The 13,416-nt window shown below is 48.9% G+C and overlaps 1 protein-coding gene across 1 annotated transcript in view; it reads right to left on the bottom strand.

Moving 5' to 3' along the window:
• CCDC66 (coiled-coil domain containing 66) overlaps positions 1 to 12,831 on the bottom strand; it is a 134,577-nt gene extending 121,746 nt beyond the window's left edge. Inside the window, exons 1-2 of the mRNA XM_063941546.1 lie at positions 12,672 to 12,831; positions 12,416 to 12,468 (exon numbers count right to left, since the gene is read on the bottom strand). Coding sequence (XP_063797616.1) covers positions 12,416 to 12,468; positions 12,672 to 12,831 — 213 coding nt within the window. The remainder of the gene's footprint in view (positions 1 to 12,415; positions 12,469 to 12,671) is intronic.
• Between the last annotated feature and the right edge of the window lie 585 nt (positions 12,832 to 13,416).

Here is a 13,416-nt window from a genome sequence, read left to right as displayed (position 1 = left end):
CCTCTCATACCCAAGGTGCTGAGAATAATAAGAGAAAGAGGAGTGAGAACGATACACATTGTTCCAGATTGGCCACGAAGGACTTGGTATCCAGATCTGCAAGAAATGCTCACAGAGGACCCGTGGCCTCTTCCTCTAAGACAGGACTTGTTGCAACAGGGGCCCTGTCTGTTCCAAGACTTACCGCGGCTGCGTTTGACGGCATGGCGGTTGAACGCCGGATCCTAGCGGAGAAAGGCATTCCGGAGGAGGTCATTCCTACGCTGATAAAGGCTAGGAAGGACGTTACAGCTCAACATTATTACCGTATATAGCGAAAATATGTTGCTTGGTGTGAGGCCAGGAATGCCCCTACGGAGGAATTCCAGCTGGGCCGTTTCCTTCACTTCCTACAGTCGGGAGTGAATTTGGGCCTAAAATTGGAGTCCAATAAGGTCCAGATTTCGGCCCTATCCATTTTCTTTCAAAAAGAGCTGGCTTCTCTACCTGAAGTTCAGACGTTTGTAAAGGGAGTGCTGCATATTCAGTCCCCTTTTGTGCCTCCAGTGGCACCTTGGGATCTTAACGTGGTGTGGAGTTTCCTGAAATCCCACTGGTTTGAACCACTCATAACGGTGGAGTTGAAATATCTCACGTGGACATAAAAGCCCCTATCTGGTTTTCCATGCGGATGGCGCAGAATTGCGGACCCGTCCACAATTTCTGCCGAAAGTGGTTTCATCTTTTCATATAAACCAACCTATTGTGGTGCCTGTGGCTACTACGGACCGACTTGCTTGATGTAGTCAGAGCTTTGAAGGTTTATGTAGCCAGAACGGCTAGGGTCAGGAAAACAGAGTCTTTGTTCTTCCTGTATGCTTCCAACAAGCCTGGTGCTCCTGCTTCAAAGCAGACTATTGCTCGCTGGATCTGTAACACGATGCAGCAGGTTCATTCGGCGGCTGGATTGCCGCTGCCAAAATCAGTTAAGGCCCATTCCACTAGGAAGGTGGGCTCTTCTTGGGCGGCTGCCCGAGGGGTCTCGGCATTACAACTTTGCCGAGCGGCTACTTGGTCAGGTTCAAACACTTTTGCAAAGTTCTACAAGTTTGATACCCTGACCGAGGAGGACCTTGTGTTTGCTCAATCGGTGCTGCAGAGTCATCCGCACTCTCCCGCCCGTTTGGGAGCTTTGGTATAATCCCCATGGTCCTTACGGAGTCCCCAGCATCCACTAGGACGTTAGAGAAAATAAAATTTTACTTACCGGTAAATCTATTTCTCGTAGTCCGTAGTGGATGCTGGGCGCCCGTCCCAAGTGTGGACTTCTTCTGCAATGCTTGTATATAGTTATTGCTTAAATAAGGGTTATGTTATGGTTGCATCAGGGTTGACCTGTTGCTCTGTTGTTGTTCATACTGTTGACTGGGTATGTTTATCTCAAGTTATATGGTGTGATTGATGTGGCTGGTATGAATCTTGCCCTGGATTACCAAAATCCTTTCCTTGTACTGTCAGCTCTTCCGGGCACAGTTTCTCTAACTGAGGTCTGGAGGAGGGACATAGAGGGAGGAGCCAGAGCACACCAGAATCTAAATTCTTTCTTAAAGTGCCCATGTCTCCTGCGGAGCCCGTCTATTCCCCATGGTCCTTACGGAGTCCCCAGCATCCACTACGGACTACGAGAAATAGATTTACCGGTAAGTAAAATCTTATTATTTTATAATTGGGGCTAATAAATACTAATCTTGTGTCCACAGAGCTATATGGGTTTGTCCCATTTATTTTCACAATTAAGACATCGCTCTCACATATAAAAAGTAAGTTATGATTTTGATTCGATATGGATGTTATAATTAATCATTGTTAACAAATTAAGACTATTATACCTCTGGCTAGGAATTAACTCTGCTCCATATGCATAATGTTTTATGTGAATAAGGATGATTGACTACCTACGTGCTAATTATGAGCTAATTATTTTTGATCTATGATGTTATTATGAAGTCCTATATCTGTCCATATTATAAATTGTTCAAAATTGCTTAGCCTTCACCAGTATCCGTAACTAGGTCACTTTGAAATTAATTTTTGTAATATTTTATGTACTGATTTGAATTTTTTGATTCTTTTATGTATCTATCTAATTGGTGATATATGTTAACTAGTTGGTTATTTATTATGTACTTTTATTGTATTTTGTTAAAGACACCCCTGAGGAAGTCTGTTAGACGAAACGCGTTGGGTGAGTTAACCTTTGTGGGTTGGAGGGGCTGTCATAGGAGCTCCTTCCCGGCTGGGGTAGACAGCAGTGCCATTAAGACCTTATCCCACGAATGTTAATATTGATGTAAGAGTCATTCATTTTAAAAAGAAGAAAAGATTTTATTAATAATAAATTTCATGGAAGTTTTAATTAACGAGTGATGCTGTTATCTGGGTGAATCTGGTGAGAGGGTATTTTGCAGAATTATCCATCTTCTCGTGATCAAATCCCAAATTGAGGGACTATCCTAAAGAGAAAAAAGAGGATTTTGGTACTTACCGATAAATCCATTTCTCTGAATCCTCTAGGGGACACTGGAGTCCTATACAGTAGGGGGTGTGAAGCTTGCAACCGGAGGTGTGGCACAATCTCAAATTAGCATTGTCTGCACAGCCGGCTCCTCCCCCTTCACATCCCTCCTCCCTCAGTTTGGATAATTTGACTGAAAGAATAGGACATGATACTATAGCATATGGCGAGGAACCGAACCGTACAACATATCAAACAGCATCCAAGAAACTTTTCTTAACAGAAAAATTAACGCTGTTTGTACGAACTGTTTGAACAAGAACTTTGAATACAGCAGGTTAACAGCACCGAGGCGGGCGTCCAGTGTCCCCTAGAGGATTCAGAGAAATGGATTTATCGGTAAGTACCAAAATCCTCTTTTCTCTTTCATCCACTGGGGACACTGGAGTCCTATACAGTAGGGGACGTCCCAAAGTTATCACCCAGGGAGGGAGTGCTGTCGGTGGCCTGCAAAACTAAACGTCCGAACTTAGAGTCACCGGACGCAAATGTATCAACTTGTTAAATATCGCGAACGTGTGGGCTGAGGACCACGTCATCGCTCTGCAAAATTGAGTAGTGAAAGCACCTCTGGCAGCCGCCCATGGGGCACCCACTAATCGGGTGGTATGAGCACCCGTCTGAACTGGAACCTGTTTGCCACAGGAAATATAAGCTTGCCGAATGGCAAGTCTAGACAAAGACTGCTTAGAAGCTGACCAACCCTTCTTAGGCCCATCATAAAGAACAAACAAATAGTCCGACTTTCTGAAGGACGACGTAACTTGTACGTATACCGGTAAAGCTCGGACAACAGCCAAGGACACGTCCCTGTCACGGCGCCGCGGTCTTCATACTTACCTCTCCGGGCGCGCTGGGTCTCCGTGCGGCCGTCCTCGCTGGCGGGTCCCGGCGTCCGGCGCTCCGTCTAGCAGGCCTCCACGTCCGACGTCCTCGGGAGCTGCGGGTGACGTCATCGGCCCGTCCTCCAATTAGGCCCTGGCGGGAAGTTTAAATTCAGACGCCGGGCAGTGCTCCGGCGCCTGAGTATCATCGTTCAACTGTACCTGTGATCTCCAGTGCTCCGTGCCTCCAAGCACTTCCGTGCCCCCAGCACCTCCGTGCCTCCAAGCACCTCCGTGCCTCCAAGCACCTCCGTGCCTCCAAGCACCTCCGTGCCTCCAAGCACCTCCGTGCCTCCAGCACATCCGTGCCTCCAGCACTTCCGTGCCTCCAAGCACTTCCGTGCCTCCAAGCACCTCCGTGCCTCCAGCACAGCCGTGCCTCCAAGCACCTCCGTGCCTCCAGCACCTCCGTGCCTCCAAGCACCTCCGTGCCTCCAAGCACTTCCGTGCCTCCAGCACCTCCGTGCCTCCAAGCACCTTCGTACCTCCAAGCACCTTCGTACCTCCAAGCACCTCCGTGCCTCCAGCACCTTCGTGATTTACCAGCACCTGTCAAGTTCTCTCTTTCAGGAGACCTTCAGCGTCCGCACGTGCCTCCTGTCCGCCGATCAGATCCTGCATGAGGAAGACTTACATCCGGCCATCTCTGCTGCGGCCCAGTTGCGGTTCCACTTCCCGGTCATCGGAAGAAACCCCGAGTCCACAACCTCCTCAAACCAGGTCAGTGATAGTATACTCAGGCCACACGGACCCGGGGAATCGGAACACGGACTCAAGTGCCATCCAGGACCTGGCTTTCCGTGTACAAAGTCAGGAAGCGGCACAAGGTCAGGTGATGCAGTACCTCCAGGAGTTGTCCGGACGTCTGGATCAGATTCAGGCGTCTCTAGCTTCAGTAATTCCGGCACCAGTTCCGGTAGCTGCACCACTTGCCACCTCCAGCAATGTCCAACCATCGGCCGGTGCCACTCCGCGCCTTCAGCTGCCTACGCCATCCCGTTACAATGGGAATCCTAAGAATTGTCGTGGTTTCTTAAACCAATGCGAGGTACATTTCGAGCTACTAGCTCACAACTTTCCTACAGACCGGTCCAAGGTAGCATATATTATTTCACTGCTGGAAGGATCTGCCTTGGACTGGGTGTCTCCATTATGGGAACGTTCCGATTCACTGGTTTCCAATTACTCCGAATTCATCACGTCTTTTCGACGAATTTTTGACGAGCCCGGCAGGATGACCTCGGCCTCTTCTGACTTACTCCGCATCCGTCAAGGCTCCCGATCCGTGGGTCAGTATGTGGTTCATTTCCAAACCATTGCCTCTGAACTTCGTTGGAATAATGAGGCTCTGAGAGCTGCTTTCTGGAACGGTCTTTCTGATCGCCTGAAGGACGAGTTGGTCACTCGAGAGCTTCCGGATTCTTTAGAGGAATTGATCTCCCTCTGTGTCAAGGTAGATCTCCGGATGCAGGAACGTGGAGGAGAACGTAGTCGATCGGATCGTTCTAGGTTCCGGCTTCCTCCTGCAAGGCAAGCGGTGGGTCCAAGTCCAGACGAACCCATGCAGATTAACCGATCCCGATTGTCCCCGGAGAAGCGGTAACGTCGTCATGAGGGTAAGCTCTGCCTGTACTGCGGAGCTGCGGGTCACTTCATCAAGTCCTGCAAATCCCGTCCGGGAAACGAGAAGGCCTAGCTTGTTCCGGAGGAGTCAAGTTGGGGGTTACGACCAAATCTTCTCCCACTTCGGACTGTTTGCTTTCTGTAACGTTAATCACCAAGGCCACTTCCAAGTCTTTTGAAGCCCTGTTGGACTCTGGAGCTGCGGGGAATTTCGTTTCTTCCCTCTGTGTTCAAAGCCTGAATTTGGAAGTACGGTCCATCGAACGGCCTATTTCCTTGACAGCCATCAATGGTACTAGGATATCCAAGGGTATCATAACAGAACGCACGGTTCCAGTTAAACTACAGGTCGGGGCTCTACATCAAGAATACTTGGAGTTCCTGGTGATCCCGGAAATGCATCACGATCTGGTTCTCGGAATACCTTGGCTCAAAAGTCACAATCCCCATATCGATTGGAAGACCACACAGATTCAGTCTTGGGGTTCTTTTTGTCACGTTAACTGTCTCACCCCTGTTTGTCCGCTTCGTGTTTCTTCTAAGGCGGAGGAGGAACCTATTCCAGAGGCATACCAAGAATTTAGAGATGTGTTTTCGGAACAAGCAGCCGACCAGTTACCACCCCATAGAGCTTGGGACTGCCCCATTGACCTTATCCCTGGAAAAATGCCGCCTCGGGGTCGCATTTATCCTCTGTCCCTCCCAGAGACACAGGCTATGTCTGACTATATCAAAACCAATCTTCACAAGGGATTCATCCGCCCCTCTACTTCCCCGGCTGGAGCGGGCTTTTTCTTTGTGAAAAAAAATGACGGAGGGTTAAGACCATGTATCGACTACCGCGGCTTAAATGATATTACCATCAAAAATAAATACCCCTTGCCTCTAATCACAGAGTTATTTGATAGAGTTCGTGGTGCCCATGTTTTTTCCAAGCTCGATTTGAGGGGGGCCTATAACCTTATACGCATCAAAGAGGGGGATGAATGGAAGACCGCCTTCAATACCCAGGATGGGCATTATGAGTACCTGATGATGCCGTTCGGTCTTAGCAATGCTCCTGCTGTCTTCCAGGGATTCGTCAACGAAATATTCCGAGACATGTTATACCTAAGTGTCGTGGTGTATTTGGATGACATCCTGATTTTTTCAAAAGACCTTGCTGAACACAGATTACAAGTCAAAGAGGTACTCCGCCGTCTACGTGAGAATCATCTCTATGCCAAGATGTCCAAGTGTACCTTTGAAGTAACATCAATACCGTTCCTCGGTTATATTATCTCGGGGAAGGAGCTTCGCATGGATCCGGAGAAACTCTGCCATTCGGGACTGGGCACAGCCACTCTCCTTGAAAGCAATACAAAGGTTCCTGGGTTTTGCGAACTATTATAGAAAGTTCATTAGAGGTTTCTCCACCATTGTTGCACCCATTACCGCCCTAACGAGAAACGGTTCCAACCCGGGGTTGTGGTCTCCCGAAGCCTTAGAGGCCTTTTCCCACTTGAAATCAGCTTTTATGTCCGCTCCAGTACTCCAACAACCAAATTTCGAGGAACCTTTCTTCCTAGAAGTCGACGCATCCTCGGTCGGAGTTGGGGCCGTTCTCTCTCAGTATGCCTCAGATAAGAAATTACATCCGTGCGGCTTTCACTCTCGTAAATTCTCTCCAGCTGAACGGAATTACACTATTGGAGACCAGGAACTCTTGGCGATTAAATCTGCCTTGGAAAAGTGGAGATATCTCTTAGAGGGGGCCAAACATGCGACTACCATTTACACTGATCACAAAAATTTGTTGTTTATCAAAACCGCACAGTGCTTGAATCCTCACCAAGCTAGATGGGCACTCTTCTTTACTCGATTTTCTTTCATTATCAAATACCGAACCGGGACTTTCAATACCAAAGCGGATGCACTGTCCCGTTCACAAACTCCCACAGATGATGAGGATTCCTTTGAACGGAGTTTAATTCTAAATCCAATTTCTGTCTCTGCTGCCTCGACTACTCCAGGTCCTCTTCCTGGAAGAATGTCCGTACCGGTCAAATTCCGGTCGAGGATACTTCAGTGGGCCCATATCTCTAAATTCTCCGGTCATCCCGGCGCCCAGAAGATGTACAAGTTTCTGCAAAGATCTTACTGGTGGGACTCCATGAGGAAGGATGTACAGGATTACGTTAATTCCTGTCCCCAGTGTACACAGCATAAATCTCCCCGTTTACCTCCTGCTGGGTTGCTTCGTCCTCTGTCCATTCCTATGAAACCCTGGACTCATATTTCCATGGACTTCATCACTGACTTGCCCCATTCCAAGGGTTGCAACACCGTTTGGGTAATCGTCGACCGTTTTTCGAAGATGGCACACTTCGTTCCTTTGACTGGTCTACCAACAGCCCCGAAACTAGCTCTACTGTTCATCCAAGAACATTTTCGGTTGCATGGGTTGCCACAGCAAATAGTCTCTGATCGTGGGGTACAGTTCACCGCAAGGTTTTGGAAAGCCCTCTGTTCGACTCTACAGATTAAACTTAAGTTTTCCTCCGCTTATCATCCCCAAACGAATGGACAAACGGAACGAGTCAATCAAGATCTAGAGACTTTCCTCCGTCTTTATCTCTCCCCTTCACAGGACAACTGGGTGGAATTGTTACCTTGGGCAGAGTTTGCCCATAATCATTCGTTTCATTCTTTCACTGGTGAATCTCCATTTTTCATCAACTATGGGTTCCATCCAAGTGTTCCAGAAATACTAAGCCCTCCGATGGAAGAGGTTCCAGCCGTAACGTCCACTCTACTACACTTCAGACAAATTTGGAGTAAGGTTCATGCTAATCTTAAGAAGGTTTCAGTCCGGTACAAGTTCTTTGCGGATAAGAAACGGCGAGCCGCTCCACAATACAAGGTTGGCGACAGGGTATGGCTGTCCACACGTAATCTCCGGTTGAAGGTGCCCACCATGAAGTTTGCTCCAAGATTCATCGGTCCTTACCCTGTGCTACAAGTCCTGAATCCTGTGGTCTGCAAGCTGGGTTTACCTTCGCACCTACGTATACCGAACGCCTTCCATGTTTCTCTTCTTCGTCCTCTCGTCCTTAATCGTTTCCATTCAAAGACCTCTAGCCCCACCTCAGTGGAGACTGAAACAGGAACAGACTTCGAGATCAAAAATATTCTAGACTCGCGTTACCTTCACAAGAATCTGCAATATCTGGTGGAATGGAAAGGATATGGTCCTGAGGAGAGAAGTTGGATAAAGGCTTCTGAGGTCTCGGCTCCTCGACTAGTCCGGATCTTCCATGCTAGACATCCTACGAAGCCGGGAAAGAGTCCAGGGGCCACTCCTAGAGGAGGGGGTACTGTCACGGCGCCGCGGTCTTCATACTTACCTCTCCGGGCGCGCTGGGTCTCCGTGCGGCCGTCCTCGCTGGCGGGTCCCAGCATCCGGCGCTCCGTCTAGCAGGCCTCCACGTCCGACGTCCTCGGGAGCTGCGGGTGACGTCATCGGCCCGTCCTCCAATTAGGCCCTGGCGGGAAGTTTAAATTCAGACGCCGGGCAGTGCTCCGGCGCCTGAGTATCATCGTTCAACTGTACCTGTGATCTCCAGTGCTCCGTGCCTCCAGCACATCCGTGCCTCCAGCACTTCCGTGCCCCCAGCACCTCCAAGCACCTCCGTGCCTCCGAGCACCTCCAAGCACCTCCGTGCCTCCAAGCACCTCCGTGCCTCCAAGCACCTCCGTGCCTCCAAGCACATCCGTGCCTCCAAGCACATCCGTGCCTCCAAGCACAGCCGTGCCTCCAAGCACCTCCGTGCCTCCAAGCACTTCCGTGCCTCCAAGCACTTCCGTGCCTCCAAGCACTTCCGTGTCTCCAGCACCTCCGTGCCTCCAAGCACCTCCGTACCTCCAGCACCTCCGTGCCTCCAAGCACCTCCGTGCCTCCAAGCACCTCCGTGCCTCCAAGCACCTCCGTGCCTCCAGCACATCCGTGCCTCCAAGCATCTCCGTGCCTCCAAGCACCTCCGTGCCTCCAAGCACCTCCGTGCCTCCAAGCACCTCCGTGCCTCCAGCACCTTCGTACCTCCGTGTCTCCAAGCACCTCCGTGATTTACCAGCACCTGTCAAGTTCTCTCTTTCAGGAGACCTTCAGCGTCCGCACGTGCCTCCTGTCCGCCGATCAGATCCTGCATGAGGAAGACTTACATCCGGCCATCTCTGCTGCGGCCCAGTTGCGGTTCCACTTCCCGGTCATCGGAAGAAACCCCGAGTCCACAACCTCCTCAAACCAGGTCAGTGATAGTCCCCATCTGCGAGACCCTGAAAAGATGGGACCACAATTGTCTGGTTTACATGAAAACTCCGAAACAACCTTAGGAAGGAAATCTGCTCTTGTACGGAGTTCTGGCCTATCCTCATGAAAATTTGAAAAGGGGCTCAAACACGATAAGGCTCCCAACTCAGAAACCCTCCTGGCCGAAACCAAGGCAAGCAATAACGTGACCATCCAAGAGAGATAGTTCAGGTCTGTTCTTGCCAACGGCTCAAAAGTTGGTGATCTCAAAAAGTCTAACACCAAATTTAAGTCCCACGGCGCAGTGGGAGGACGAAAAGGGGGTTGTATCCTCAGAACCCCTTGTAAAAAGGTTTGAACCTCTTGCAAGGATGCTAACTGCTGTTGAAAGAGGATGAAGAAAGAGACGAAATTTGTACCTTCAGAGAGCCCAGCCTCAGTCCTACACCTAGACCGGCCTGAAGAAAAAGTAGAAGTCTGGATAAGTGGAAGTTCGTCGATGTTCACCCACGTTCCTGACACCAATCCATGTACTTCTTCCAAATCCTGTAGGAGTGCATGGCTGTGACCGGCTTCCTAGCGGCAATCATCGTAGGAATGGCCGTTCTTGGTATCCCCTGTTCCTTAAGATCCGGGTTCCAATAGCCACGCCGTTAAACGCAGCCTGTTCAGTGTTGGAACGGTCCCTCCGAGGTAACCGCCAAGGATCTTCCGCTAGTAACCCTCGCAGGACTGAGTACCAACTCCTGCGGGGCCAATCTGGTGCAATTAGAATAGCCCACACTCGCTCTCGTCTCAACCGTTTCACAACCTTGGGTATGAGGGGGAAAGGTGGAAAAAATGTAAACCCTCCTGTAACCCCAAGAAAATGTTAATGCGATCACTCCGTCTGCTATTGGATCTCTCGTCCTGGACACATATCTGGGCAGCTTATTGGTTTTGCAGAGACGCCATCAGGTCTAATTGAGGTAGACTCCATCTCCTCACCACCCTGTTGAACATCCGTGGATGTAGGCACCACTCTCCCGAATGCATGTCCTGGCGACTGAGATAATCAGCTTCCGAGTTCTCCACACCTGGAATGAACACTGCCGAGAGGATGATGTTTCGTCTTTCTGCTTACAACAAGATCTTTGTGGCTTCCTGTAACGCCATCCTGCACTTTGTCCCTCCTTGAGGGTTTATGTAAGCCGTCGTCGTGACATTGTCCGACTGTATCTTTAAGAGTTGACCTATGACTAGGTCTTCAGCTAAGAGAAGCGCATTGTAAACCGCTCTCAGCTCGAGAATGGTTATGGGTAGTCTGCTTTCCTGTACCGTCCACCTGCCCTGAAACTGATGTTCCTCCAGGACAACACCCCAGCCTCTAAGGCTGGCATCTATTGTTAGGATCCTCCAATCCAAAATGTCGAATCTCTTGCCTGTTGCGATATTCCTGTGCAACGACCACCAAATTAAGGAGGTTCGCATGCACAGTGGAAGTCGGATTCCTAGATGTAGAAGCCAGTGCGAAACTGCTCCCTGAGTAATGAGGTTCATCTGGAATGAAGTCTGCCGTAACTGGAGAGCCTTGAACGACGCCACCATCTTCCCGAGAAGTTGCACCCAGAGGTTTAGAGAAACCGTTTGGGTGTCCTCCGTACCTGAGTCACTAATCTCTGTAGGTCCTGGACCTTGTTATCTGGTAGGAATACTCTCAATTGAACAGTGTCCAAGATGAGACCGAGGGACTGAATCCGTTGAGTAGGCGTGAGGTTGGTTTCTGGAAATTCACAATCCCCCCATGTTGAATAAGAAATTGATGAACTGTCTGAACATATTTGATCAGCAGTTCCTGAGATGATGCCTTGATCAGTAGATTGGCTAGATGAGGAATAATCGTGACCCACAACAGTCTCAATCCTGCAACCATGATTGCCATGATCTTCGTAAAGATTCTTGGGGTTGACGATAGACCGAACGGCAAGGCCCTGAATTGGTAGTGATCAGTCACCAGTGCGAACCTTAAGTAAGCCTGGTGAGGAGTCCAGATTGGGATATGCAGATATGCGAATATCGGTCTGGTTTTGGTACGACAAAAATACTGGAATAGAAACCCGTTCCTCTCTGCGAGGCTGGAACTGGAATAATGACCCCTGACCGTAGCCATTTCTGAATTACTGTTAGTAGTGCCTTTGCTTTCTGAGGGCACCGAGGCAATCCCGTTGTAAAAAAAAACTGACTGTGAGGCCTCTATTGAAAATCCAGTTTGTACCTCTGGGAAATTAAGTTGTTTATCCAAAAATTCTGGTGAGGTTTTGGCCCAGATGTCCAGACGCGCTCCCAGGTGAGCTGGGAGGCCATCATGCCATGGCCTTGTCAGCAGGTTTCTCCTGCTTTCTAGTCGTTGACTGTGAGCGGTCTCTACCTCTGCCTCCACGTGCCTGTGTACCGAAACCTCTTCCTCGGGCTCGAAAGGACTGTGATCTAAAGGAACTAAACATTGGTCCCGAATAACCTCTCCTAACCTGTGGAGTGGCTCTCGTATAAGGAGTAGGCAGAAAAGTGGACTTCTCCGCTGTAGCTTGTGAAATCCACTTGTCCAACACTGGACTGAAAAGATTTCACCCCCAAAGGGGATGGATCCCATCGGCTGTTTGGTGTCAGAGTCCCCTTGCCATTCTCTGAGCCATAAAATCCGTCTAGTCGTTATGGCCGATGCGGAGATGCGCGATGCTATCCTGCTCACATCCTTTGAGGCTTGACACAGGTATGAAGCCGATTCTCGAATATGTGGGTAATTTCTTCCAAGCTATTTTCCTCCTCAATAGCCTGTACAATACGTCCAGACCATGCTCCCATGGCCTTGTTAACCCAAGCACAGATGATCCTAGGTCTCAGTGCCGCATCTGCTGCTATGAAAATTGACTTTAAAGCCGTGTCAACCTTACGATCTGAAGCATCCTTTAAAGTCGTTACATTAAGTATTGGGAAGATTGTCTTCTTTGACAACCTTCCTAGGAAAGTATCCACTATTGGTGGAGTCTCCCACTTATCCATTACACCTTTAGGTAAAGGGTAAGTTACTTGAAACCTCTTTGGAAATATAAAGCGTTTATCAGGTTGCTCCCAAGCCTCCTCTGAAATTAGAGAGATGTAGGAATGGGAAACACTGCTGAATGCGGTTTTTGGGATTCAAATAATTTGAAATTCTCTGGCTCCTTAACTTCTTCCACTTTAAAGTTTAGGATCTCTTTTACCGTGTCAATTAAGGAATCGAGACCCAAGATTGCCGTGTCCTCTTCCAGAGAATCGGCCTCTAGGTTAGATTCAATTAACTCACCTTCCTCTGTATCTATAATAATAAGACCCTCATCCTCCTCTGATTCTGGTACAATAGAAAGAGGTCTTTTAACTGCCTTGGCACATTTGTTTCTGCTTGTGCGGGCGGCGGTAACCTGATGAGAAATTCTTCCATTGTTTTTGAGAATCCCGCAGCCCATTACGATTGCTGCTTGCGTGATTCTGCCATCTCCTTGAAGATTTTATCTGCAAGGTTTTCTTCCCATGACCTAGACGGAGCACTGCTCCCTCCCAGGTGTAGCGTCCTTGTCTAAGCAGGAGTCGCACACCCAGGAGCTGGCAACCCGCGTGCAGTGCTTTCTTCTTTAAACTAGGAAAAGAAAGACTGTGCTAGATGACGGAAGCAAAGGTATCAGGTCCAGCTGGAATCACTCTTTCCTTCCTTATATTGCAAAAGGAACAGGACAAGAATAAATAAATAAAAATAAATAAAAAAATTAAAAACACCAGCTGACTTGCGACCCTCACACCCCAACTGTAAATCAGTTACGATGGTAGAGTTAGTATCCGCCTGCTTCCTTGTATTTTCTCCAGGCTCTTTGTAGTAGAAGTCCTTTGAAAATATAAATGGGAAAGTAGAATTATTTTGTTCAGGAGATCCTCACAGTATTTTTCTAAATATAAACTTTCACCAGCAGAGGGAGCTGTTGTTACAATAACCATCCCTCTTGGCAGGTATACATGGGGGAGGGCTGATCCCTGCCCTTTAGAATGGCGCCACTTAG

The sequence above is a fragment of the Pseudophryne corroboree genome, chromosome 9, assembly GCF_028390025.1.
Source record: "Pseudophryne corroboree isolate aPseCor3 chromosome 9, aPseCor3.hap2, whole genome shotgun sequence".
NCBI lineage: Eukaryota > Metazoa > Chordata > Amphibia > Anura > Myobatrachidae > Pseudophryne > Pseudophryne corroboree.
The sequence above is the reverse complement of the archived record's forward strand: the minus strand, read 5'-3'. Positions and strand labels throughout refer to the sequence as shown.